Source organism: Lynx canadensis, chromosome C2 (assembly GCF_007474595.2).
Source record: "Lynx canadensis isolate LIC74 chromosome C2, mLynCan4.pri.v2, whole genome shotgun sequence".
NCBI classification, from domain to species: domain Eukaryota; kingdom Metazoa; phylum Chordata; class Mammalia; order Carnivora; family Felidae; genus Lynx; species Lynx canadensis.
In genome coordinates, this window is record NC_044311.2 from 33,953,569 (window position 1) to 33,981,347 (window position 27,779).

Below are 27,779 nucleotides of genomic sequence, written 5' to 3' on the forward strand. Positions count from 1 at the left end.
GGGCAGTGCCGAGAGTTGTCGGCTCCCACTCAATGTGGGCATGCTGAGGCATGCTTGAGGTGGCCAGGGCTGGGGGCAGGTGCCCCTGTGGGCCGGAGCCACCCAAGGGTGATTCGTTTACCTTATACAATGTATAAAACTTTTTAACAGGTAGCTAACGTCAAAAACTCAGTCTCATGTAAAATTCGGATTCCTGGCTACTCTTAAACAATTTAGGCTATCTGGCAACCCCTTTACAGATAGGTTCATGTTGGAGCAGTCGGTGGAGGGTAACAGCAGTCTCTGATTTGCTGCAGGCTCCACTGCTCCCTGCTGCCTGCACTCACCTGCCTCTCTCATTTATCGACCTGGCCTCTGCGAACACATGAGGCTGGGATGTTCAGTTGTCTCCCACATGCCTCTTTCTGCTACTGCAAGGGAAAGCAGTTCAGATAGTGGGTCAGCCAGGATTGGAGGGCTGAAGTTCAGCCATAGTCAGGCCTGGCAAAAGTGTCCATCTCCTGGCAGGGGGGCTGCTGACACAGAGCAATGACTGTCCCTGGCCTCGAGGCCTTCCCTGTGCTGTCTGGCACCATCCTTGCCCTTCTGCTGAGCCACTTACTTCCTAGTGTGCTAGTGTGAGGCCACGGTTCCATGAGACAGGCAGCTCTGGGCTGACACAGTTCTGAAGGACAGTCTGTGAAGCTGTGCTCTACACACACACACACACACACACACACACACACGCACACTACTCAGGGGAAGGACAGTACCAGGAGATTTGCCTTGCTGTCACCAGCAGGCTCCAGGGACAGGGTGTGGCATCCCCAGACCAGCAGGTGGAGTGTCAGGGAGCTGGGACCTGGGAGCTGCAGGGGGCTCGGTGTTTTGGAAGTGTGAGTGGCAAGTAAGGACTCCCTCACAGTCACCTACTTCTCCTGATGGGCCGCTGCCCATGTGTGTCCAGTGGAACTCCTCACGTGATATGTCCCTTATGAGAGCCACCATTCACTACTCTGGGACCCAGCTGGCCCATCGGGTATAGCGCCCACACCACCTCTGCCCTACCCTCTACCAGAGCCAGAATTCTGGCTTCTCCCAGTGTCAACCCTGCATTGTGGAAATGCCGACAGCAGACCCCTGCAGTGTCTCTGTGCAGAAAGCTGTGCCCAGGCTCTAGAGAGGTAACGAAGATGAGGTCCGGCCCTCAGACCCCAACCGTACCCTAGTGGGGGAATCTGACAGGGAAACAGCTCCCCAGCTCCCAGATTTGAAGGGAGAAGGAGGGGGGGCTTGTTCCCCAGAAGAGGTAGAACGGCCCTGTGGCCGAGCTGGGAGCTTTGTGGTCAGACTCACAGACAGACAAGCCACAGAACCTCTGTGACCTCAGGGTTGATCACTAACAGGTGCTAAACGGCACCTTCTTGGCTGTGAGGAGTCAAATGGCATAATGGCCGCAGAGCACCCTGCCACCTGTCATCTGGCCAGCACTCCCCAGACACAAGCGCGGTGGCTGCATGGATGGAGACCTGGAAGGCAGGAGATGGCTGGGGAGGAAGAGATCACTTCAGGATGCTGGGGAAAACAGGGGGGCTTCTCCGTAGAGAGGGAATGTTTTCGCAGGCGGAGGGAAGGTGAAGAGACAGGGCAGGCAGAGAACTTTCATTGGCAGACTCCGAGGTGCTCTGCCAGGGGCCGGAGTCCCTGTCCTCAAGGATGCCACACTAGGAATCATCAGAGAGGCTGCATGAGGAGGCCAGTGGTGCTGGGGGCTGTTCAAGGAGGGCCTGGAATGCTCTGGTCAGTGGGAGAGCTTCCGACGCCGGTGGGCGGTTTTTCGGGGAGGAGCAGTATGCTCCAGGGCTGTTTGAGGACCGATAGTGCTGGAGGGGTGGGAGGATAAGGGGGGCAGAGCTGAGCCCCTGAGGTGCACCTGCCATGAGTGGCAGACTTGCTAGGCCTTGGCCTTGGATCTGAGGGAGGAGAGGTGTTTGAGCTGCTAGGGGAGGAAGAGGGCAGGAAGGAGAGACAAGGGGTCTCGAGGGGGGGTGGTTGTTGGCTTTTTAAAAAATTTAATGTTTAAAAATTTAAAAAAAAATTTTTAATGTTTTCTTTATTTTTGAGAGAGAGAGAGAGAGAGAGAGAGAGAATGTGAGCAGGGAAGGGGCAGAGAGAGGGAGACACAATCTGAAGCAGGCTCCAAGCTCTGAGCTGTCAGCACAAAGCCCAACGTGGGGCTTGAACTCACGGAGTGTGAGATCGTGACCTGAATGAAGTTGGATGCTTAACCCACTGAGCCACCCAGGCGCCCCTGGCTGAGTCTATTCGGAGAAGGGTTGAGCCTGAGCAGCCCCCTGAGGAGCTGTGAGGAGGCTGCTGCGGCAGAATGAGGAGAGAATAGGACGGTGGCGGCCCGCCAGGGTCTGAGGGTCCTCACTTTGGGGACTCCCAGAGTGCGCAGAAGCCACCCCTCCCCGGTGGGGTGACTGCCAGAATGACTTTCCCAGTGGGCATGCAGGCTCCCATGTGAGGCTGCGAAGTTCTCCTCGGCTGAGGAGAGACTGCCCCAGCCCCAGCCCCAGCACTAGGTACATATTAATAGGCCCCTGGGGCTGAGAGTAAGAATTCAATCGTAAAGCCACTTCCTCCTCTCTGCCCTAGCTGCCCTGAAGGAAGCTGTGACCCAGGTGGCAGCCCTGCCCGCACCCCTGGAGTTCACTGCCACCCTCCCTGTGGTGGTAGGACATGGAGACATGGTGGAGGATGCTGGGGTGGGAGCTTGGAGATTGAGAGGCCCGGTGTCAATACCCCGTGAGCCAGAGTTGCCGTGGGGGGCATGTTGTTTTGAAGGTCTATGTGGGCCTTAAGACACTGGGGCCCTCGCTAACGCCTCTGTTCCCAGAGCCTCAGACCTACCAGGTGCCCTGGTCTAGCTGGGTGCTGAGCGAGGCAGAGCTTTAGTTTTTAGTTGCCAGGTCCCAGCTTTCCCTGTTACCACGCTGTTCCCCTGGGCAAATGTCCTAACATTCCTGACTCTGTCTCCCCACTGGTAAAATGGGGAGACTGAATGCCACCCTGCATGGTCCTGCCTCATTGTGCCGGCCGGCCGGCCTGCATGACCTTCCTCTTCCCACTGGACCCTGTATTCCTTCCCCATCTGCTTCCCTCTCCTCAGAGCTTCTGGAATATTCAGAGTTTCTGCCCTGCGGGCTACCCAGTCTCTCCTGGCTTTTCTTGTTGGTCAGCCTCCCTAGGGACGGCAGAAAGAGTTGTGGACAGACAAGATGCCCCCCCAGGGCAGAATGGGGGGGGGGGCTGAGGCCATACACAGCCAGCGTGAGAACACACCCCAGAAGGAGTGGTGAGGGCTGAGTTCTGTTGAGTTGTCAACTGTGGGACCAGCCAGTTTGCAGGGCATGAGCTCGGGCAGGACTCTGGAGGGAGGCAGGAGGGCTTCCTGCAGGAGGAAGGGCTTGAGATGGGTTTTGAAGAATGTTGCTGATGGTAACAACTTGATGTTTACTGAGCGCTTGCGGTGGGCCAGACACAGCCAAGCAAATCAGTGTAGCCACTGTGCCCACCTCTACAGAAGAGGAAACCAAGGTGCAGAAGATAAGTAACTTGCTTAAAGTTGCAGGCTGCCTGAGTCAGTGGCTCAGGCTCTGTGATGAGGGGCTCCAGGGGAGGGGCCGGCCCCAAGCTGGGTAGGGACCAGCTGGTGTCCAGGAGCACGAGGAGACAGGCTGGGCCCAGGGCAGCGACCAGCACAGTGGAGAGGGGCCCAGACAGAGGTGCTGGAAAATGGGTCTCAAAGCTACCTGGTGCTCCCACAGGGTTAGCTGCCTGATCCCCCAGCCTCCTCCCTGGTCCTGAGGAAAGGAGCATGTGGCCGGACACTGTTTGGCACACTTTGTCCCAGTTGGGAGTCGGGGCGTGCCTGTTCCTAGTGACTAGTATCTGCCCTGGGTGCCTCTTGGGCCCTGACCTGCTCGGCCGCCTCCCCCACAGGAGCAGGGATGTGGCCTTGGAGGCCTCTCTGACTCAGACATCACTCTCCCGGCTCACTGCTGACCTCTTTTCCAGCACTCCTGGATCTGCTGCCTCTGGCCTGGCCTGACCCTGTACCCACTCACCATGTCGCCAGCCATGAACAAATGCCTAGGATGATGGACTGGCCACGGGCTCTGGAGCCATACTGTGTGGTTTCAGAGCCTAGCACTGCCCCTTTCTAGCTGGATGACCTCAGAAAAGTTATTTTACTTTGTTGTACTTCAGTTTCTTCAACTATAAAATGGGGATAATCAGAGTCATTCCGTATAGGGCTCTTGTGAGAATTAAATGAGCTAACGTGGTAAAATCTTCCAACAGCATCAGACACATCACTTACATTAATTAATTAATTAATTAATCATTAGTTGTTTTTAGCATTGACCACTCTTGTAATTATTACAGTAGGTATTTCTACACACCTGCTCTGGGACTTACACTGCTGGGTCATAAGTGGCTCAGCTCCTTGGGGCGCCTGGGTGGCTCAGTTGGTTGAGCGTCCGACTTCGGCTCACGTCACGATCTCACGGTTCGTGAGTTCGAGCCCCGTGTCGGGCTCTGGGCTGATGGCTCAGAGCCTGGAGCCTGCTTCCGATTCTGTGTCTCCCTCTCTCTCTGCCCCTCCCCCGTTCATGCTCTGTCTCTCTCTGTCCCAAAAATAAATAAACGTTAAAAAAAAAAATTAAAAAAAAAAAAAATAAGTGGCTCAGCTCCAGGCCTTGTCAGGAGTCACTCTCGGGCTAGTGGGTAAGACCCAAGTATGAGCAGTGATACAAGGAAGCATATGGGACTTGGGGGTCATGAGTAAGGCCAAGGGCACTGCATCCCTCCCCTGGCTTACTTCAAACATTGGCCTTTGCCTGGATCTCTGGATCCCTATCTGACCATCTCTGCCAGCAGTTCAGGTATGGTCCCGGCAGAGGAGTTTGGATTTGATGGGGTAGAAAAGCAGGGGCTGATGTATTAGCACAAGACTTGGGTAATAGAATTTTCCAGAGACAACCAGGCAGGCTCCCCCTAAAGGTCCTGCGCGCCCCCACCCAGAACAGGACGGCCGGTACGTGATATGTTTTGGAGGGAATCGGAAGAGTGGTGGGTTAGATCTGGGGTGGCAAACAAGTTTCCTCTCTGGATCAGTCACCTGGTTCTGGCTGCCAAGGTGCTGCATCAAAAAGGGTTCAGAACTGAGCCAGAAGAGGACAGTGGTCAATTATGATGCCTGCGTGGCTCTGGGGACAGGAGGAATGGCCCCTGCGCCACATACTCACCATCTAAAAGCCAGTGGTATTTAAGGTCCTTTATCACACAAAATTATGCACATGGTTGGATGGGTGGTTAAGTCTTAATACTGGAGTGAGCTGAATGCACTGGCTTCCTGGAGGGTTGAGTGGTGCAGTGACATGGCTGGGCTGGGATTAGCAGCCATGTGAGACAACAGGCTGGAGCAAGGTCTGAGGGAGAGGAGAGTGAAGTCCTAAGGGATACACCAATGGCCTAGACCCCTGGTGGGACGGCACACCATTTATGCTCAGCCTGCAAGGCAGCAGCCCTGGGGAAGCTGCCCATTTCTGGGAATTGTGCAGAAGGGAAGGGCAGCTCCTGGAATGCAGAGCCATTTCCTCCACACGGGTGGGGTCACTCCCCCCAGCGTGTCCTCATCCCTGAGCTGGGCACACCCAGACATCATGGAGATGAGATTAGCTTCCCAGAGCTGATTCAGCTCAGTGGGATGGAAAGTCCATTTGCTCTCGCAGCAGCTCCATTAATAGTAAGTGTTCCCCCTCTTCCAGCTTTATTTATCAGACGACTTGCAGTTCAACTGATAAGGTTCCTGGGGGGGGGGGGGAATCTTTAAAATGTTTAGTGTAGAAGTAGAGAGGCAAAAAGCAATGAAAACTAAACTTTCAATAAAGTTAGCAGCATCTTTGCAGAGACTCTGGGTTGGCCACTGCCCCAGCTCCAAGAATCTGTGGTCCTTTAGTCGTGTAGCCAAGGAAGCTACGGACAAGGATGAAGAGTGCCCTGTGGGTTAATGAAGTCACCGTGACAGTCAAAGAAATGCTGTGATGCTATAAAACTAATCACCCAAGGAATTGAAGGCAGTGTGGTGTGACGGTTCCCAGGATGACCTTTGGTGTCCAGCCAGCCCACCGCAGCTGCCCACTGAATGGTGGGGAGTGTAATTGCAATGGAGTCTCTCCTGGGCATCAGTTGTTCTGGCCAGGACTGTATGGCATTGCTTTGGAAGTGGTGCTGGCTATGGGGATGGGGTGCACAGAGAGGCCAGGGAACCTGTGGACCCCTTGACAAATGTCTGCAAGGCAAGCTATTTCTTTTTGTTTGTTTGTTTGTTTGTTTGTTTTATTTATTTTGAGAGAGAGAGGGCAAGTGAGCATCAGTGGGGGAGGGGACAAAGAGAGCGAGAGGGAGAGAGAGAGAGTGTCCCAAGCAGGCTCTAAGCTGTCAGTGCAGAGGCTGACGTGGAGCTTGAACTCATGAACCGTGGGATCATAACCAGAGCTGGAATCGAGAGTCAGACGCCTAACTGACTGGGCCACCCAGGCGCCCCCAGGCTACCTCTTTTTTGTGCGCCCACTTAAAAAACGGGGAATGTGTTGGGCTATTCTTTTCGGAAAAAAGCCCCGTAGAAGCCCTAGAAACTGGCAATCTGGGAGAATGCAACAGACTTGGTAAAGGATCCTAGCCACCGGACACAGCCATTTTGGGGGCTGCTGGAGCCCTCTGTTGTCCCAGGCATTTACATTGGCTACTGTAATGGGTCCTCCAGTGGCCCTGTGCAGTGCAGGCGCCCTTAGGGCTGTGGATGCGGCCGGCAAGTGGTCCAAACCACTGGAGTCTACCAGGTTGGAGGGAGACCAGGGGTCCAACCACTTCACCTGTCAGTACAAATATGCCCTTGCTGAGGGCCCCTTGGTCTTTTTCACAGGGGCCTCACAGGAGCGTCCTGTTCTCCTGTTTTATAGGTGGGCAGACAGGCTCCTGGAAGTTAAGAAACTTGTTCCAGGTCACACAGGGAGTCCATATCAGAGACACAAATAGAACTCAAGCTGCCTGGGGATGCCTGGGTGGCTCGGTCGGCCATTTAAGTGTCTGACTTCAGCTCAGGTCCTGATCTCACAGTTCATGAGTTTGAGCCCCATGTCCAGCTCTGTTCTAACAGCTCAGAGCCTAGTGCTTGCTTCCTATTGTGTCTCTCTCTCTGCTCCTCCCTTGCTTGTGCTCTCTCTTTCTCTCTCTCTCAAAAATAATAAATAAGCAAACATAAAAAAAGAGCTCAAATTACCTGAGTGTAGGCATAGGCTATTAATGACATCCCTGCCCCTAGTGTCCCCCTGCGAACCAAGGGAGGCTTTGTACAAGACTGTCCTCAGGAGTTCTTAGAACCCTCCAAGCACACTTTGAAATTTGCTGGGTGAAGAGGTTATTGTGGGGTCATCTGTCTACCTAGCCCCCCACCTCCTGGGAGCATCACCCCTGCTTCTTGGCCTAAGGGAGAGCTGGGTGGGTAGAAGGCTTCACTGGGGCAGTATCCAGCAGTCAGTCAGTGAATAGACCTTGAGCCTCCTGTGTTTCGGGCCCTGCCTGGCCCCGTAAAAGGCAACGGAATAAGGAGATGTGGCTCTTGTCCCGGTGGAGCTTCTGAGCTACGTGGGGAGATGAATCTGCCATTCAGGAAACAACTTCAAACCTCGCCAGATGGTGCTAACCCTGAGAGAGAAAGGGAGCCAAAGACAGCAGCCAAAAAAGCTTATTTCTCTGGTTAGAGATGCCCGAAGTTTTTGTATACGTGTTATTAAAATTGTCCAGGCAGCACTACTGTCTTTTAGGAAGAAGTTTCCAGTATGAACGAAGGTTTGGGTTGCCTGTGGACTGGGAGGGGCTGTAGGAGCAGTGGTTGCCATGGGAACCAGTGCTCAGCCGCCAACGCCCGCCCAAGTGGCTGCTGTTCCAAAAGTTGGTTTCTGAGTGGAGGGGGCTGCCTAGAACCTCAGAGCCATTTCCCATGGAAACAATGTTCTAAATGATGGGTGACGATCCCACACAGGCCTCTGGCGGAGCTGAGATGGCAGCAGGGCTCTGATGGGGGAGCCTCTGAGTGGACAAAGTGAGAGGGGGAGGGAAGAGAGACTGAGGGAATCTCTCCTGGGAACAAAGTCAACAAGGTGCAAAAACAAACATTTAAGCACCTTCTCTAAGCTGGGAACATTTCATAATTTTAATTTCATGCTTAGAGCAATCTTGCAAAGTATTTTCCGATGATTTCAAAGTAATTTTCTAACCCATCCCATCTTACAAAATAGGAAACTGAGGCTGTGAACAGTAACTTGCCCAAGGTCCCTTGCCTGGTCAGTAGGAGAGTATCCAGCATAGAAAACTGGTGGAGGAGCTTCAGAGAGAGACCCTAGGTCCACCTTACACTACCTTCCCACCTCAGAGGGGCTATCCATGATCTACAAAAGGTAAAGAACTGACATTCTAGAATGATCTCTAATCTAAAAAGATCTAGAAAGAGCTCTGATCTTCTAGTCGGACAGGCTGGAGAGGAGGGGGGGGGGTCTTGTGAATGTAAGCACTTTGCTTCTTAACCACCAACCAATTTTCATCATAGCTTGTGGTGACTTGTAAAAAAAAGTCTTTCTCTTCACCACTCGAGTCCAGCTTATTTTGTAGGAGTGTGGTGCATGCACTTACAAGGACATCATTTAGTCAGGGATTATTTGGGGGGAGGTTGAAGGCTGGAAAAACATGCCCATCAGGAGAAGAACCTTTAGAATTGGGGGAGGGGGAGTTCTGGACTCACTCTCATGCCCCTGCAACACCTTCTTCCCTTCCTGGGCCCACACTTGCTTTCAGAAGGGCTTTTTTGTGTGATTGGTCTGACCTGGTAGAAGGAGGGAGACAGTCCTAACTCCTGGCTGGGAGGGTTGCCCCTTAGCCCCGTGCATGGTCAGGGCCAATGCTGTGGCCAGTAGGTGGTCTGATAGTTGTTTGGAAATGCCGGCATTGAGCCTCTAATTCCTTCAGCTAGACTTACATCCTTGTTGATGCTCTGCTAGGCTTTGGTGACACAGAGAGGGACAAGTTGCAGTCCCTGCCTTTTGTGCACATTTAAGTGTGGATTTCAAGCTTGTTCGTGCCCTCTGCACAAGGAATTACAGGGCACAGACCAGAAGCTGATGCCTCCCATAGGAGGGGATTCCTGGGCCCAGGCCTGACCTGTGAAGAGGTGTATGCTCCCCGAGGGGGGCCCTGGGTATCTGCAGAGGACTCTGTGTGACCACAGAGCACACTGGGTGAGCACAAAGCTGGTTGAGAGAAAGAGAGAGTAGAGTATGAGAGGTTGTGGCATAGCTACCACTGGAGAGGTCAGCAGTGGCAACCAGTGCCAGCCTCGAATGTCAGTGAAGGAGCCGGAACTTGGCCCATCAGCTATGAGCAGTGCTAAAGGGTTTTTCACCACAAGGGATCCGGTCCAAGTTTTGTGCTAACTGTGCATTCTGACCTGCTTCCATTGAGTCTTAGTTGGGAGGGAACCCCGAGTTGGCTGCCTGTGGTCTCCTGGGAGCTAAACCCCTGAGTGCAGGACTCTGTGAAAGGAAGGAGCCCTTCATCTGACCGTTTCCTGCCAGCTGCCTTGCTTGGCAAGCAGGTCCCCAGGTGATTCTCCTGTGGGTGGTCTGAGCACCACCTCAAAGATTCAGTTCGTGTCCTCTATCATACTTACTAGTGTATTTCTTATCTTGTTTTATTTTGAGAAGAAAGTCAAGAGAAAGAATTTTCTTTCTTGATACCTTTCCACCCACTGAGTACTTTTTATTCATGTCGTTGCCAGCAGAGAATGGAAGGGAGCTTTAAAAAGAGCCTCTTTCACAGGCAAATATGGTCACCCTGGCCCAGTGTCCCTGTCCACCCACGGCCAAGATGACGGGTAAGGAAGGACAGTGAGGGGACCACACCAACATCTCGCTCCTCAAAACCTGAGAGGCAAAGGAGAGAGAGCTAGCCCTGTTTTCTTCCAACTGTCCTGCAGCCCCTTGGATTGTCATCTCTCGTCATGTGGGAGAACTCAGTTCACCAAGGCCTCAATGTGTCCCCACCTTTATCCTGCTTAGGGAGGTGCAGCACCAAATGGACCTGATATCCTGCACCAAAGGAGCTTAAATCCCCCCTGGAAGGACACAGAGTCCTACATTTTCAGGTAGCCTGAACCTTTTATTTGGTGGGAACATTTAAAAACTTTGTTTCTTTGAGGATAGTTGACACACAACGTTACATTGGTTTCAGGTGTACAACATGGTGATTCACCAACTCTGTATGTTATGTCATCACCGCAGGTGTAGCTGCCATGGGTCCCACACAACACTGTTGCAATACCATCTACTCTATTCCCTGTGCTGTACCTTTTAGTCCTACGGGTGGGAATATTTTAATGTTGTTAAGCTTTCCCAGGATACATATATAATACTAGCTTGTTGTAGCCAGTTGAAAATTGAGCAGGTACCCCCAAATGTGCCAGTCTTCTCTCTGCCTAGAACCACATCTAGACATACAGATTCATAGATGGGTGACTTCATGGACGTGCAATCATACGTATGTGTTGTTTCGCAGCTGTTTGGGTTTTTTTTTCATACCTAATATAAACTTTTTCTAGGTTAGTGACCGTCATCCTTTTTAATGGCTACATAGTATTGCATTGTGTAGATAAACGTTTTCTTTAACCCCCCCCCCCCCGCAGCATTTAAGTCATTTCCATGTTTGCCCCTCTTCCTAACATCTTCGTTCACTCATCTGATTATCTCCTTAGCATAAGTTCTCATATATCATATAGGTCCAAGAGAAGGTATGTCATTTTACATTTTGATATATTGATGCGAGTGTGTTCTCAGTCTGGTTAGGACAGACGTATACGCCACCCGCAGGGTATAAAAGCGCCTGTACTTCCTGTCACTGCAGAGAAATCCTAAATGTCAACACCAAGCTTCCGTAACTGCACAAGGTTATGCAATCACTCTCTCCTGTAGCCCCACGCGAATCAGTGTGGCCACATAACCTACATTTGTGTCTAACACCTTTTGTATTGAAATCTAGAGTTGAGGACTCTTTTAGAGCTGCAAATAACTGTAAAAAATCCAGCCCTTTAATCTGATAGGTAAGGAAATGGTGGCTCTGCATGGCCTTCCCAACAAGCAGCAGTGCACACGGGACTCCCAGTCCATTGTCCCCTGACCCTTCAGTGTCCCTGTCACACGTTCCACCGTGCCTTTCTGCCTCCCAGTTGCACAGAGATTGTTGCTTTGCTGGTACACCGAGGCAGGATCAAGCTTGTGCTCCCCTGGCACCAGGTCTGTCTCCATGCTGCCTAGGATTGCCAGAACGGGAGGTGGTATTGCTTCTCCCTGGCCCCCTGGCGCGTCCGCAGGTAGCGGCTTAAGTCTCTGGCAACCACCCTTGGCTGAGGGCTCCTTCCATGCTCCCTGCCTCTCTCTCCTCCTTGTCTCTCTATGACACTGTTTCCAAAGATGACTCTTCACTCCTCTGCCATCACCTCTTCACAGTCAGTCCTTATCTGTTAAGGCTCAGTTATTCTTTGGAATCCTGGCGCCACATTTCTGGCTCCTGCCTGGTCTCCTTAGCTCAAGGTTTCTCGGCCTTAGCACTACTGACATCGCAGGATAGATAATTCTTTATTGGGGGAGGGGGGCTGTCCTGTGTGTTGTAGGAGGATGTGTAGCCGCAGCCTTGGCCTCCACTCACTAGATGCCAGTAACACCCACTAATAAGCCAGAATTATCTCCAGACATTGCAGATGTCCCCCAGGGACAAAACTGCCCCTGCTTGAGAACCACTGCCTTCGCTAGACGTGACATCATTCTCCACCCCCCTCCCAACTAAAACAGGTTGACCAGATGCCACGAGATTCTAGCACAACTTTTTTTTTTTTTATTATTAGAGAGAGAGAGAGAGAGCGCGCGCACAAGCTGGGAAGAGGGGCAGAGGGGGAGAGAGAGAGAGATTTTTGTTTTGTTTTGTTTTGTTTTTATTTTGAGAGAGGGAGGGAGAGAGAAAATCCCAAGCAGGCTTCATGCTCAGTGTGGAGCCCAGTGCGGGGCTCAATCCCATGACCCTGGGATCATGACCTGAGCCAAAATCAAGACTCAGATGCTCAATCAACTGAGCCACCCAGGTGCCCCACCAGCACAACTTTCTGCATGACCATGGGCAAGGAGACTGAGAGAAAGGAGCCAGGATCACTAAATTCTAAGAGCGGGGGGTGGGAGGGTACTAGGCTGCTATGCCCGTCCTTTCTGTAGTTTGGGGGGCCTCAAATCCTCAAGCACAGCAGTCCTGTGACTAGAGTTGATGTAAAAGGTGAACCTCTGTGCCATCCCTGCTCAGACTGGCACGCACATGTTCACCTGTACATGACTAGGGCAGACTTTAGTGATGGAAAAGCTTCTTTAACACGGCTTTTTTGGCTTTACTCGTTAAAGACCTCATGGCATCTAGTAGTGCTACGTCTGCAAGACCGGGTGTGGCACATAGTTGATATTCAATAGATGATTGAATAAACATATAATTGGGAGTATTCACTACTCTATAAGGAGGGAGGAAAACTCATGAATATTTTCCACTCAAGGTCAGAAAGGAAAAAGCCTCCTGCCTCATTACGCATGTCTTGCCTCCCCAGGTCTGACCTATCAGAAACATGGCAACCAGTGCCGTCCCCAGTGACAACCTCCCCACGTACAAGCTGGTGGTGGTGGGAGATGGGGGTGTGGGCAAGAGCGCCCTCACCATCCAGTTTTTCCAGAAGATCTTTGTGCCTGACTACGACCCGACCATCGAAGACTCCTACCTGAAACATACGGAGATTGACAATCAATGGGCCATCCTGGACGGTGAGACACGGATGGTAGCCCTGCATGGGGGTGGGGCACGTGACGCGGAGGGTCAGAGGAAGTTGACCAACTTCCCTGGGGCGGATAGTGTCTTTCACGTTGTCATTATGGGATGGTCGGTGTCAGGCCGTGTATGTTTTCCAGGGTGAATTCTGAATAGCTTTGTGGCAACGAAAATGCGTATTCAACAAAGAGGCTAGCATCGTGCCAACCCAGTGATGTCATGTTTGTTATTTCTTGCTGATCTGAAGCTCTGATTAACATTTACAGATGTCTCTGGCTCCTAAAAAAATGGGGAAGAGACAAACTATTTTTTAGCAAGCATAGTTTATTTCCCTTTGAGAGGGGGAAATCTTGCATTTGACATTGTTTCTAGTGTAGTCTAAATTGGTCTAGATTAGCAATTCTCAAATTGTGGTATCCAGGCCAGCAGCCTAAGATTACCAGGGAGCTTCCCAGAAATGAAAACCCTCAGGCTCTACTGGTTCAAATTCTGAGGGTGGAGCCCAGCAATCTGTGTTTTAACAAACCCTCCAGGTGATGCTAAAGTAGAGAACCGCTGCTCCAGATTCTTACTGGTTATGACTTCGTACTGAGTCTCTCTTTTAAACAAAGAGCCATTAAGGATAGACTGTAATTGTAGGAAGTGAGCTTTGAAAGCCACTGGGATGCACTATCAGATATGTGATTTGCAAGTATTTTCTTCCAGTCTGTGACATGCTTTTCATTCTCTTACCAGTGTCTTTCAAAGACTAGAGCTTCTAATTTTGATGGAAGTCCAGTTTATCAGCTTGTTCTTTTATGGATTGTGCTTCTGGTCATGTCTAAAATATTTACCTAACCCAAGGTCACAAAGGTTTTCTTCCTACATTTTCTTCTAGCAGTTTAATGGCTTTAGGTTCTGTATTTAGCATTAGGATCTACCTTGACTTAATTTTTGTATATGGTGTGAGGTATGGAACAAAATTGTTTTTTGGCGGGGGAGGTTGGGGGTTTGTTTTTTTGTTTTTTTCGTATATGGAGATGCAGGTGTTCCAGGGCTATTGGTTGAAAAGTTTCTTCTTTCACCACTGAATTGCCTTTGTACCTTTGGTGAAAATTAGTTGCCCATATATTCTGTTTGTTTGACCTATCCATCTGTCTTATCACCAATACCACACTGTCTTGATAACTGTAGACTGATAACAAGTCTTAAAATCATGTATTGTTAAGTCCCCAAGTTTGTTCTTTTTCAAAGTTGCTTTGGCCAGTCTAGGTCCTTTGCATTTCTATATGAATTTAAGAACCAGTTAATACGTGGCAATGAGAAAAAATGAAATATGGCCTTTTGTAGCAACGTGGATGGAACTGGAGAGTGTGATGCTAAGTGAAATAAGCCATACAGAGAAAGACAGATACCATATGGTTTCACTCTTATGTGGATCCTGAGAAACTTAACAGGAACCCATGGGGGAGGGGAAGGAAAAAAAAAAAAAAAAGAGGTTAGAGTGGGAGAGAGCCAAAGCATAAGAGACTGTTAAAAACTGAGAACAAACTGAGGGTTCATGGGGGGTGGGAGGGAGGGGAGGGTGGGTGATGGGTATTGAGGAGGGCACCTTTTGGGATGAGCACTGGGTGTTATATGGAAACCAATTTGTCGATAAATTTCATATATATAAAAAAAATAAAAATAAAAAAAATAAGAACCAGTTAAATTCTAAAATTCTAGATTTTGATTGAGATTGTGTTGAATCTAAAGATCTGCACATTTGAGAAGAATTGACATCCTCATAATGTTGAACCTTTCAACCCATGAATGCAGTATTTCTCCATGTACTTAGGTCTTCTTTATTTTTTTTTTTATTTATTTTTTATGAGAGAGAGAGAGAGAGAGAGAGAGCATGAGTGTGAGTAGGGGAGAGGGGTAGAAGGGGAGAGAGAAAGAATCCCAAGCAGGCTCAGCATGGAGCCTGACTCGGTCTCGATCCAACAACCCAGGGATTGTGACTTGAGCCGAAATCAAGTGTCAGACACTCAAGCTCAATTGACCAAGCCATCCAGGCACCCCTAGGTCTTCTTCTTCTTTTTTTTTTTTTTTTAATTTTTTTTAATGTTTATTTATTTTTGAGACAGAGAGAGACAGAGCATGAATGGGGGAGGGGCAGAGAGAGAGGGAGACACAGAATCTGAAACGGGCTCCAGGCTCTGAGCTGTCAGCACAGAGCCTGACACGGGGCTCGAACTCACGGACCGTGAGATCATGACCTGAGCTGAAGTCGGACGCTCAACCGACTGAGCCACCCAGGCGCCCCATCCCTAGGTCTTCTTTAATTCTCTCATCAGTTGTTTTACAGAATTGATTGCATAGGTCTTTTACCTATTTTGTCAGATTTATATCTACAATCTGTATTATAAATGATATTTTTTTATTGCAGTTGTCACTTGTTGCTAATATGTAGTAATGCAGTTACATTTTGTGTATTAACTGTAACCTGCAACCTTGCTAAGTTCACTTATTAGTTCTGGTGGCTTTTTAGTAGATTCCTTTGGGCTTTCTGCAGAGATGGTCATGTCTGCGAGTAAAGATAGTTTTACTTCTGCGTTTGCAAACTGGATGGCTTCTGTTTCTTTTCCTTGCCTGATTTCACTGACTAAAAACATACTTGTCCTGTTCTTGATCTTAAGGAGAAAGGTTTCAGTCTTTCAGCAATAAATAGGATGTTAGCTGTAGGTTTTTTATCGATTCCCTTTATCAGGTTGAAGAACTTCCTATTACTAGTTTCCTGAGAACTTTTATGAGGTGTGGATATTGGATTTTTGTCAAATGCTTTTCTGTGTCTACTTAGATACTCATATGGTATTTCATTTTTAGTGTGTCATTTTGGCAAATTATGTTAATTTTTATAATGTTAAACCAATATTGTCTCCCTGGGATAAATCCCACTTGGTCATGATGCTTTCTTCTTTTATGTAATGTTGGCTTTGACTTGCTAAAATTTTGTTTAGAATTTTTGTGTGTATGTTCTTGAGAGCTATACTGGCCTGTGGTTTTCTTGTCATGCCTAGTAATGCTAGCTTTATAGAATGCATTGAGAAATATGCTCTTCTTCAATTTTCTGGAGGGGTTTGAACAAAATTGGTATTATTTCTTCCTTAAATATTTAGTTGAATACACCTACGAGGCACTCTGGGGCCGGAGTTTTCTTTGTTGGAAGATTTTTTAACTACAAATTCAATTCCTTTAGTAAATATAGGGATATTCAGGTTATTTGTTTCTTCAGTGAGTTTTGGTAGTTGGTGTCTTTAAAAAAGTTGTTCAGTTCATCAGAGTTACCAAATTTATTGGCGTAAAGTTGTTCATGATATTCTCTTATTCTCCTGTTAATGTCGGTAGAATCCAGAGTGATGTTTCCCCTCTCATTCCTGATGTTTTTAATTTGTGTCTTCTCCTTTTCCCTAAACAGACAGTCTAGAGATTTATCGATATCATTGATTTTCACAAAAGAACCACCTCTTGAGTCCATTGACTTTTCCCATTTGGTTCCATTGATTTCTACTCTTAGCTTTATTATTTCCTTTTGTCTGCCTACTTTGGATTTAATTTGTTCTTCTTTCTCTAATTTTTTTAAGTGAAAGCTTACATGATTGATTTGAACATTTCTTCTTTTCCAAGATCTTCATTTGGTGCTATAAATTCCCCCAGACTACTTGGTTAGCAGCATCCCACACATTCTAATACACTGTGTTTTCATTTTCATTCTGTTCAGAATACTTTCCTATTTCCCTTCTGAGATTTTCTTTGACCCATTGGTTATTTAGAAATATTTAGCTTTCAAGTATTTAGGAATTTTCCAGAGATCCTTCTGTTACTGGTTTCTATTTTAATTTCACTGTGTCAGAGAACATAAAATATATGATTTAAATTATTTAACACTTACAGAGGCTTATTTTATGACCCAGGGTATGTTCTCTCTGGTAAATGTTCCATGTGCACATGAAAAGAATGAGTATTCTGCCATTGTTGGGTGGAACGTTGTATGAATGTCTGTTATGTTGTTTGATCTTTGGTTGTTTCAAGTGAGACGATAAATCTGGTCCTTGTTACTCCATCTTGGCTGGAACCAGAACCAAATCATCACTTCATTTAAAAAAAATTTTTTTAATTTTTAAAGTTTATTTATTGATTTAGAGAGAGAGAGAGAGAGAGAGAGAGAGAGAGAGCAAGCAAGTGCAAGCAGGGGAGGGGCAGAGAAAGGGAGAGGGAGGATCCCAAGCAGGCTCCATGCTGTCAGCACAGAGCCTGATGTGGGTCTCGAACTCACAAACCATGAGATCATGACCTGAGCCAAACCAAGAGTTGGATGCTTAACTGACTGAGCCACCCAGGCACCCCCTGAATCACCACTTAAAAAAAAAAAAATGTGACAGCTTTGTGTGTATACTGAAATGTGTACTTTAAGAAGGGCGAGGGGCACCTGGGTGGCTCAGTCAGTTAAGCGTCCAACTTCGGCTCAGGTCACGATCTCGCCGTCGGTGAGTTCGAGCCCCGCCTCGGGCTCTATGCTGACAGCTCAGCGCCTGGAGCCTTCTTGGGATTCTGTGTCTCCCTCTCTCTGCCCCTCCCCCACTCACTCTGTGCCTCTCAAAAATGAATAAACATTAAAAATTTTTTTTCTTAGGAAGGGCGAATATTATGGTATTTGAATTATATCATAGTTTTAAAAACCACCATCCTTCAGGGCTTTGGCTGTAGTCCTGAAACTGAATCGTTCCCCAGGAACCAAGCACATTCCCGCCTCTGGGACTCTGCATTTGGTATTCTGTCTAGAACGTTCTTCCTTCAGCAATACATTCTCACCTTTGTGTAGGTCTCCACTCAAATGTTAAGTTTACCTAAGAAGTCTTCCCTGACCAAACCATCTGTACCAGCAGCCACCCCACCCCTGTCATTCTGTCTCCTTGTTAACTCTTTTTCTTTATTCTACCTTTTACTGGTAAACATATATTTGCTCCCTATATTTACTTGAGTTTTTATTGCTTCCCGATAAAATATAAATTTTTGAGAGCGGAGACTTTATTTACTGCTATATTCTCGGTGTCAAGACGACTGCTTGGCTCATCGTACGTCCTCAGTAAATGTGTGTGAAATGAATGTATGACTAAGTCCTGAACAGTATATGTGCAGTCACAGGTGTGAAGTGCTAGCTGTGTTATATAATAAATATCTATAACCACTAAAAGTTAAAACTTACATTTATGCACCTGCTAAAAATCATCTCATGCGTCACCCATTCGACTATATGCCGCATTTTGGGATATACGGAGTTAAAGAACTATAAGCAGTTTCTTTACTGTGGGACTTAAGAGAATCTTCAATATACAAACATAATATTGGAAATGTATTGGTAGGATAGGTTGTCCTTAGGGTTTCCCAAAGGACCGCTGTTAGCACATCATTCTGGACTATTTCCACAGAAAACATCCCGAAAAACATGGCATAATACATGTAAGAGAGCAACATCATTGCCTGGTGCGTAATTGGGACTTAATGAATATTAGTTCTCTATACAGCCGTGTTGACTTCTCTAACTTTTTCTTAAAGTAACTTTGGGTATTAGATTCGTTTCTGAGGGGAAAAAAAGTTCCCAAGGGTGATTTTTAGGAAGATTTTGTGATAATGTTTATTATCACAATAAAAATATTTATTATTTCAGCAGCAGCAGGGAAAAGGGAAGCATGGCCACAGCACTACTTTATAAGCACAAATTTGCAAAGCTTGTGTTCTGAATCTCCTGGGCTCCCCTGGGATGCTGTGCCTCTCAACCTGCCCCCTGAACCCAACCTAATTCAGGGCATTGCCCACCCAGGGCATCCTCAGGCACAGATGCTAGATTGCTACATTTCTCCACTGAGTTAAGTCTTGTATTAAGAAAAGAAAGGCAGGTCAGGGCACCTGGGTGGCTCCGTTGGTTAAGCAGCTGACTTCAGCTCAGGTCATGATCTCATGGTTTGTGAGTTCAAGCCCCGCATCAGACTCTGTGCTGACAGCTCAGAGCCTGGAGCCTGTTTTGGATTCTGTGTCTCCCTCACCCTCTGCCCCTCCCCCACTCACTGTCTGTCTCTCAAAACTGAATAAATGTTAAGAGAAAAGAAAGGCTTAAAACATTCCTTTTAAATATTAATTAGTCTGGCATTTAAAAAGATGCCTACCCCATGTTTTGGGAGTTTTAATCAAAGGCTGGTTATATTTATGCTTGAGTATAATTCTGACCCCTTCTGAGTCTAGATTCCTCTAGGGTAGATTGCAGCCCTGGGATGGTCAGGACTTTCCTCGGGCATCCAGAGTCCTGACCTCCTGCTTCCCTGGAGGCCATACCATCCTGGGGGGCGCAGTGCTAAGCCTGGGAAGCCTTCCAAGGGCTCTGAATTCTGGGGTTTGCTCTTCTTCCAAATTCAAAAAGAGCAAAAACATGGCAGCTTGATGAGGAGGAGGAGGGGGATAATTATGAGGGCAGTAATGATCTTTACTGAGCAATTACTATGTGCAAACTTCATGCCAAGCACGTTGCATATGCTCTGTTTTAATACAACAGTACTGTGCTAGCTACTGTTGTTATCTCCCTAAAAATAAAGCACAGCAAGATTCACACAGCTAGCAGTGGCTTGAACTCCCCTTTGTCTCCTGGATTCTCTGTTAGTCTGATTGGGTGGGAAAATCCTCTCCCACCTCACAAGCTGATCCCTGGACCTCTGGGAATGGACATTGAAATCCTGGGAAGAGGGGAACGTGGCCTGGATTATCAGGGTCAAAAGACGTATTCACCTGTCCCGCTTGCAACTTGCCCAAGGCCCTTCAGAGGGCCAACTATTCTTCCCAGGCTTGCTCAAAAAGCCTTCTCTGGTTGCCACACAGGATTCTCAGAGGCTTCTGCTTACTTACAGACTTGTTTCTTGCTCTCTTTCAAGGGACCTCATTGCCCTGGTTCTCCCAGAATCTAAGACACAGGAGACAGCTGACCTCAGGGGCCAGCAGCTGGGGTCCCCAGTGTCTAGGACTACTAGGCTTTGGAGCAAGCCTGCTCTGGGTTCTTTCCCACAGGTCCTATGGGACCCTGACTTCACCTGTCATGTCATTGTTACAGCCCAGTTCTGGGAACGTCTCGCCGCTGCCCGGTGCCCACCTCTCTGCTGTGCCCACCTCTCCCGGCTCTCCAGCCTTCTCTCTCGGTCCTTGACTTTGGTCCCCCCCTCACCCTGGCTTTCAACTACAGGACTCACCATATCCCAGTTCTCAGGTTTCATGAATGAGGAAGAACCAAGCCTTGGGCAGAGCCTTGAGGTTTTGTATGTATGTATGTATGTATGTACATCTGTATGTACGTATGATTTTATTGTGGTGAAATAGACATAAATCTTAACATTGTAACTGTTTTTAAGTGTATAGGTCTGTGGCCTTAAGTCCATGCATGTTATTGTGCAGCCGTCGCCACCATCCCTCCGCAGACTTATGTCCAACTGATACTCTGCATCCAGCAAACAATAACTCCTACTCCCCTTCCCCCGGCCCCTGGAAGCACCGTTCTACATCCTGTCTCTTTGAATTTGACTACTCTGAGTACCTCATATATGTATGTGGACTCATACAGCATTGGTTCCTTTGTGACTGGCTTATTTAACTTAGTGCAATGTCTTCAAGGTCCATCCACCCACGTCGTAACATGTGTCAGGATTTCATCTTTTTTAAGACTGAGTGATATCCCACTGTATGTATATACCACATTTTGTTTGCCCATTTGTGCAGCAGCAGACCCTGGGACTCTTTCCACTTCATGGCTCTTGTGAATAATGCTGCTGTGCACACGAGCGTACAGATATCTGTTCCAGTCCGTGCTTCCAGTTGTTTTGTCTTGGAGTTCTTGTGAGCCTATTTTTTTCTGTTAGGCTAGGGCTGGCAGGCTCCTGAACTCTATGGTATCACCCCCCTCACTATATACCTAAGGAAACTGGTGCAGACGGAGAAGTGACTTGCCTAAGTCAAGCTAGAGGCAGAGCAGGCCCAGGGCGTCTTAACTCTGCTGAGCACATCCCCCTTCCTGTCCTGTTTGCGCCTAAACCTTGGCCCTGCAGGGAAGGGTATTGACCGCATCCTCCGCAATCCTACCTACAACAGGGATGGGTGTCACTGGGCTTCTCAGCTGTACAGTTCCCAGTCCCACCCTCTTCCCAGCCTTGCATCTTTCTTCCACCAACGGAGAACAGCAGCGGCCCTAACTCTCCCGACACCTCTTCCCACTGTGGGCTCCCGGGCCCAGCTCTGCAGCCGCCCTGGCCCCCTGTGTCCCCATTGACAGTTTGGTCTTTGCAGAGTGAAAGCTCCAGCCCTTCTCCTGCACCCTCAGAAGCTGGGATGTTTCCACCCTGGCTTCTGCCCAAACCTCAGACACAAGTGCTGTTGTCTTCTCGGAGCAGCCTGGACCTGGCTTTTCCCTGAACACTTGAATCCACATTCTTTCTGGGGAGGAAGAGGGAAGGAGGACATTGGAAGGGCAGCGAGAGGAAAAGGAACATTTATTGAGTGTATTTTTCTGAGCTAGAGCTTCAGAGTAAGCACCGCCCCGTGGCCCCCCAACTAAAAGTGGGGTACAGCCAGAGCTGGCCTGTCGTTCCACCTTTCCACCCATCCTCCTCTTTTCCTGCTGGCAGTGATGTGGGAGGAATTTCCCTCTTTTTCTTTATGAGGGAACATGGCCTCAGATTATGAAATCCAGCCCTGCAGGCCTCTGCCTGACTCTTTATTCTGGTTCCGCCAGCCATCACTGCTTGAATGCTTCCAGTAACGTGGGGCTTACTGATCTCCAAGGAGCTCAGGGCAGTGCCTCCTGGTGCACTGAAGCCAAACCCTCTTTCACAGTGGCTCCTTCTGCTTCACTGCAGTGGGAGCAGTTACTCCTGACCAGACTTTTCTGGAAGGCCAGAGCCTGTGTTAAGGACCTTGCAGGGATTGTTTTATTTCATCCTCATAACAGTTCTGCTAAACTGAGGTTAATGTCTCCACCATGCCGGTGAGCACAGCTGCTCCTTAGCCAGTACCCACCAGTACTGCCATACTAGTTGATAAAGTAGTGAAATGCTTCCATAACATTGGGAAATTGCTGCTGTTGCTGTCCCGTGTCCCTGGGGACCCAGACCTCCTGCTCCAGCGCCTGTCCAGCCGTCCTCCGATCGGTAAGGCCCCTGCAGGCGGAGGGAACCAAGATTCAGAGAGGGGAAATAACATGTCCAAGGTCACACAGCTCATTAGAGCCCCATTCCTCTGACCCCGAATCAAAAGATCTTACTCTTGCTCTGTGTCAGCTTAGCCCACTAGCCGGCCTGGGAGCTGAGGTTCACCCCATCAGGCAGTGACCTCGAGTCAGCTCAACAAGGCTGTGTGATGACAGTGTGTATGCAATGTATGCCCCTCCCCCTTCAAAGTCACAGCAGAGCCAGGATTCAGTCCTGGGGTTTGTACCCTAAACCTCAGGTGGGTTTCCTCTTACATTGTTGACAGATCCTATACCCCTGCAGTTAATTTACGCTTTTGCCCTGATTTCAGAACTTCATGTTGATTGCTCTTAAAAGTCACGTGACGATTTTGGACTAGGGCACCGCTGAAGGCGGTAGTGAGAAGGAGTTAGCGTAGCTTCCTGTTGTATTTTGGAGGAGGAAACAACAGCATTTGTAGATGGAGTATATGGCATGGGGTGGGGGTAGAGAGAGAAAGCCTTCGGCCTGCACACTGGTAGAATGGTTAGGTTTATCAAGATTAGGAAGACTGATGAAAAGCAAGTTTGGGGGGAAATCAAGAGTTTAATTTTGGACATGTTAAATCTGAGATGCCTTTCTCATATACAGATAGAAGTCATGCAGGCAGCCGAATGTCTGAATCTAGAGTAAGGGGAGATGTATAGGCTGGAGATGGAAATTTTGGAGTAGACATGTAAAGCCATGAGATGAGAGGTGGCCAACAAAGTGAATTGGGGGACTGAGTGTGGGGACCCACCAGCATTTAGAGGGTAGAGAGATAAAGGGACAGAACAGGACCAGTCACTGCAGTAGGAGAAGAACCGGAGAGAGCAATGTCCCAAGGCTCTTCAGAAAGGAGGGAACCATCAACTACTGGCCTGAGTGCACGAGCCAGATTAATGTCAGATGTCAGCAGGTGGCCCAGTGGGTTGAGGACTGAGAAGTACCAACTGGATTCAGTGACATGAAAGTCATTGGTGACTTGACTAGATCAATTTTGATAGAGTGGTCAGGAATGGAAGTCTGATCATAGTGGATTCAAGAGAGAGTGGAGGAGAGGATGAGCAGGCAATGAGAACAGACAAGTCAAGGGGTGTGGCTGTAAAGAGGAACAGAGAAATGGACAGCAGCCAGAAGGAGATGTGAGGTCAAGGGGCAGGGTTTTTACTTGTAATTTTTTTGACTTTAATTTTTTTTTTAAGGTGAGAGAAATTAAAGTATGTTTACATTGTGGTGGAAATGAACCACTAGAGAAAGAAATGGATGATGCAGGAGACAACAATAGCAGCAGTGCCCTTGTATAGGTGGAAGAGGACAGGATCCAGTGTCCATTTGGAGGGGATGGGCTTGGACAGGAGCAGGGCCAGGTCATCCCCGTAGTAAGAAGACAGTGGGAGTGTGCGTTTCAGAGAAAAAGAGAGGGGGTCCCTCATACATTTTTTTTTTAATTTTTTTTTTCAACGTTTATTTATTTTTGGGACAGAGAGAGACAGAGCATGAACGGGGGAGGGGCAGAGAGAGAGGGAGACACAGAATCAGAAACAGGCTCCAGGCTCCGAGCCATCAGCCCAGAGCCTGACGCGGGGCTCGAACTCACGGACCGCGAGATCGTGACCTGGCTGAAGTCGGATGCTTAACCGACTGCGCCACCCAGGCGCCCCCCTCATACATTTTTTAATTGAGATGTAACTCCATGGAAAACTCCCTCCTTTAAATAGTATAGATATACAGTTGTGCAGTCACAACTGCTGACTGATTCACAAATCAGCAATCACTTGGATCACCACTGATTGTTCAACATTTCCACCACCTCCCCCTAGAAAGCTCACTCCATTAAGCAGTCATTCCCCATTCTCCCCCACCACCTCCCCCAGTCCCTGAAACCACTGACAGACTTTCTGTCTTTACAGATCAGCCTATGCTGGACATTTCATATAAATGGCACCATACTCTAAGTAGCCTTTCACTTAGAAAGTGACTAGGCTCTTTCACTCAACGTGCTGTTTTTAAGGTGCATCCTGTTGGAGCTTGTATCAGAATTTCGTTCCTTTTTATGTGCGAATAGTATTCTAGTATATGGATATGCATCACATTTTCTTTATCCACTGATCCATTGCTGGCCATTCGGGTTGTCTCCACTCTGGGGCTTCAATGGATAGTGCTGCTTCAGACATTCGTGTGCGAGTTTTTGTGTAGATATGTTTTCACTTCTCTCAAGTGTGTCCCTGGCATGGACTGGCTGGGTCCTATGGTAACTCCATGTTTCACTTTTCAAGGAAATGCTAAACCATTTTCTGCAGTGGCTGCGTTTGCCTCCCCCGCAGTGTGTGAGGCTTCCTCGGTCTGTAAGGTGGGTTGATTTGGAAGCTTGTGGAATTTAGCTGATGATCTCTGTTTCACACCTGTTTCACTCAGCTGGGGATGGAGATTGGAGCAGAGGAGGCCGTGGGAAGCTGTGGCCCAGGAGTAGGAGAAGACTGGATGGGGACACGTTTAGATTTGTTGGGTGCTTTAAGGGCCCCGGAAGTCGGTGCTAGGACTTTAAAGGGAGCAAGGAGCACGGCTCTGAGTTCTCTCCTCCCAGCTATGCGTGGCCACCCAGGGGCAGGTGTGAGGTAGGTGGAAGGTTGGGGGTAAGCAGATGGGATGGTGTTTTCCGTCTCAGCAGACCTCGGTGCTCTGTCCTCACCCCCTCCGTGTAGACCTGTGCCTCTTCACAGGCCCTGCGGACATTGCTGGCTGCCCAGTCAAAGACAGGCTGGTGCCAGCAGCAGAGCAAGGCTTGGCTCCAGATGGTCTGGTGTTCAAATCGTGCCTCTCCTGCTCGCCAGCAGTGGGAACCTGGGCAGGTCATCGCCTTGCCCTGCTTCATTTCTTCACCTATAAAATGTTGCCCCCCCCCACTGGTTGTGAGTGGTTGTGAGGAAGAAATGGGGTTGTAGGCCAATGTTTTGCCTCCCTGTTCCTCTCCATTACCAGCACCCCCCTGCCCTGCTACCATCTGTCCCTGGGATGTTCCTGGTTACACAGCTGAGACCCACACCCCTGCTGCCCTCTTCTTTCCCTGAGAGGGGTATTTGTTTGGGGTAGAGGTGTTCCCAGCTCTTCTAAGAATTCCACAAAACCATAGACCATCTCCCTGAGAGAATGTGCACCCACACATGCAATATGTTCTCCAGGTCAGGGAATTTAGGGACCCCATGAAAATGTATTCCAGGGCTTCTTCCCGTTCCCCCAGCTGCCATAGTGTGGCCTCTCGAGCAGTTGTCCCCTAAGGCTGGTGGCCAGCTTCTGTCCTGTCATCCTTAAGTCAGTGAGTTGAGGTTGGGGCCACTGCCAGAGGGAAGCTTCCACATCACCAGGGAGCCAGCCGTATGTGCTGCAGGATCTTGCCCCCTCCCCCTTAGAGAGTCCCAAGTGGCCTGGCTTTCCACACCCTGCCAGCACTTTAGAGAAGAAAGCAGCCCTTTTTCTGGGAACAGTGCATGGTGGATGGGTCCAGCCCTTCTGCCTGACACTCAGCCCACTCCATGTATACCCTTACCCAGAAAGGGGAACACAAGTAACATAGTAAAGAGCCCTCATCCCTACTGATGCTCAACTAGGTGGCATGTATTTGTTGGAGTCTTCTCCTGGGAAGGGCACAGGCTTCCCCGCCTGACTCCCGTGTGAAATAGGCATGATCACTCCTGCCTCCCACTACGGGTCTGTGGATTAGAGAAAGGTAGAAAACAGCAGGCATGGTCCTTGGAGGCGTATTATCTCTAGAAATCATCATCTCTGTTGTTTTATATTCCAGAACCCTTACTTCACCATGAAGGGTGCGTTACACAAGTTAAAAAGTCACTTCTTAGTGATTTCCCTTAAAGCTGGCCTGGGCTGATCGAACACAGTAACTGCATTTCCTATGGCATGCATGTGATCTGTCTAGTCATTCTGTAAGTATTTTTTTGGACCTGCATTGGGTGCTGAAGCTTTTGAGACACCCAGGGAAATGAAAGCCAGGCTCCCCTCCCACTCGCCCTCTGGAGTTCCCCTCCCCCCGCCCCCGCCGTGGTGGGGAGCTGAGCCAGGCCTGGAGGCACTGACTAGGAGAGACCCACGGAACCCATAACCCAACAGGAAGGGTTCAAAGACACAGGTCAGAGGCTTGGGCTCTCAGGAGAGGAGGCAGACTGCAGCCATGCGGCGGGATGGCTGGGGTAGCTGGCGGAGAGGGTATTCTGGTTCATTTGTGCAAGCCTTGTGCAAAGGCTTGTAATTGAGACACAATCCGGCGGGTTCTGGGTGGCCAGACCCGCACCCTCTGGTTGAAGATAAAAGACTGGATGAGTAGGGACAGCTGGGTCTTGGGGAAGTTGGAGTGGCCTCCTTCCCAGTATGCAGCCTTGAGCAGATCCCTTTAACATTCTGGGCCTCAGTGTCTGCATTTGTACTAGGCCATGAAGAGGACCCAGAGGGCGTGTGTGCATAAAACCCCAGCAAAGTGCCTTCTGCCAGTAGGAACATGGTGGGAAGGACTCTTGTCAGCCAAAGAGCTCAGACTGTACCCTGGGCTGCCGCCAAGGTCAGAGCCCTGAGCCCATGGCAGGGTGTGCCTCCCACTGAAAGCCCTGGAGGAGGAAGAAGAGGAAGAAGAGAAGAAGGAAGAGGAAGAGTGGGAGGGAGATGAGGAGGGAGAAGGAGGAAGGCTCAGCTGGGACCCATGCTGACTGCCCACCTGCGGGGGTGGGGGGCCCCATGCCATGCCCACACGTGGGACTTGGATTCTGAAATTCACAAGATCTAAGAACAGCCCTGGGGTTTCCACTTAAACCCTCCTCAGCCACACTGCTGGCCCCATTATCCTCTGGATGGGAAGACTGGGGCAAAGCAGACAGAGGTACACAGCGCTGACCCTCTCTGTCTCCAGAATCTTTATCTCTTTTCCCTCCTTCTGCCCTGGGTGCCTGTGTCTCTGTCTCTGTCTGCCTCTCTCTCACACACACGCACACACATGCACACACACACACACACACACACACACACACACACACACATCGGCAAAACACCTCTTTTCCCACAGTGACTAATACTTTCTCTGGAATCCTCCTACCTTCATGACATCAGGCATGGGAAATGCAGGCTGAATCGTAATTTCTGAAATGCATAGCTGCCCATTATCTTCAGCCTCTTTTGGAGGCAGAGCTACTGACAAGGGGCCTGTGCCCCTTCCAGGTGTATGTGTGTGGAGGGGAGGGATGAAGCCCAAACCAGACCAGGCCCAGCTCAGCCCCCATCTGCTCCTTCCTGGTTGCATCTGCCCTTCTGGGGCCCTAAGGTTTAGAATTTCCAAGGCGCCCTCCACTCTCCTCTTTCCCCTTGGCCCCCATTCTCTATGTTCTGTGTCTTCAGTGTCTGCCCATTCATTTTTTTCTCTCCACTTCAAACACATCTGCCTTCGCTGACACCCTGGTTGCCTCTGCCCTGGTCCCTCCTTCACCTCTTCACAGCTTCCCTCTCCAGTCCCCTCCCTCTTTGGCTGCCAGACTTACCCTCTCACTACATCTCTCCCCTCTCTGAACCTTC

The 27,779-nt window shown here is 49.1% G+C and overlaps 1 protein-coding gene across 8 annotated transcripts in view; it reads left to right on the top strand.

The window, feature by feature from the left end:
- MRAS (muscle RAS oncogene homolog) overlaps window positions 1-27,779 on the top strand; it is a 56,454-nt gene that overhangs the window by 11,620 nt on the left and 17,055 nt on the right. For 7 of the 8 annotated variants that reach the window (XM_030329186.1, XM_030329182.1, XM_030329184.1 and 4 more), the window contains one exon: window positions 12,737-12,947. In XM_030329186.1, the coding sequence (XP_030185046.1) occupies window positions 12,755-12,947 (193 nt within the window). In that variant the 5' untranslated portion in view covers window positions 12,737-12,754. Of the gene's footprint in view, window positions 1-12,736; window positions 12,948-26,010; window positions 26,150-27,779 lie in introns of those variants that run through there. The other variant, XM_030329188.1, reaches the window with a different exon arrangement.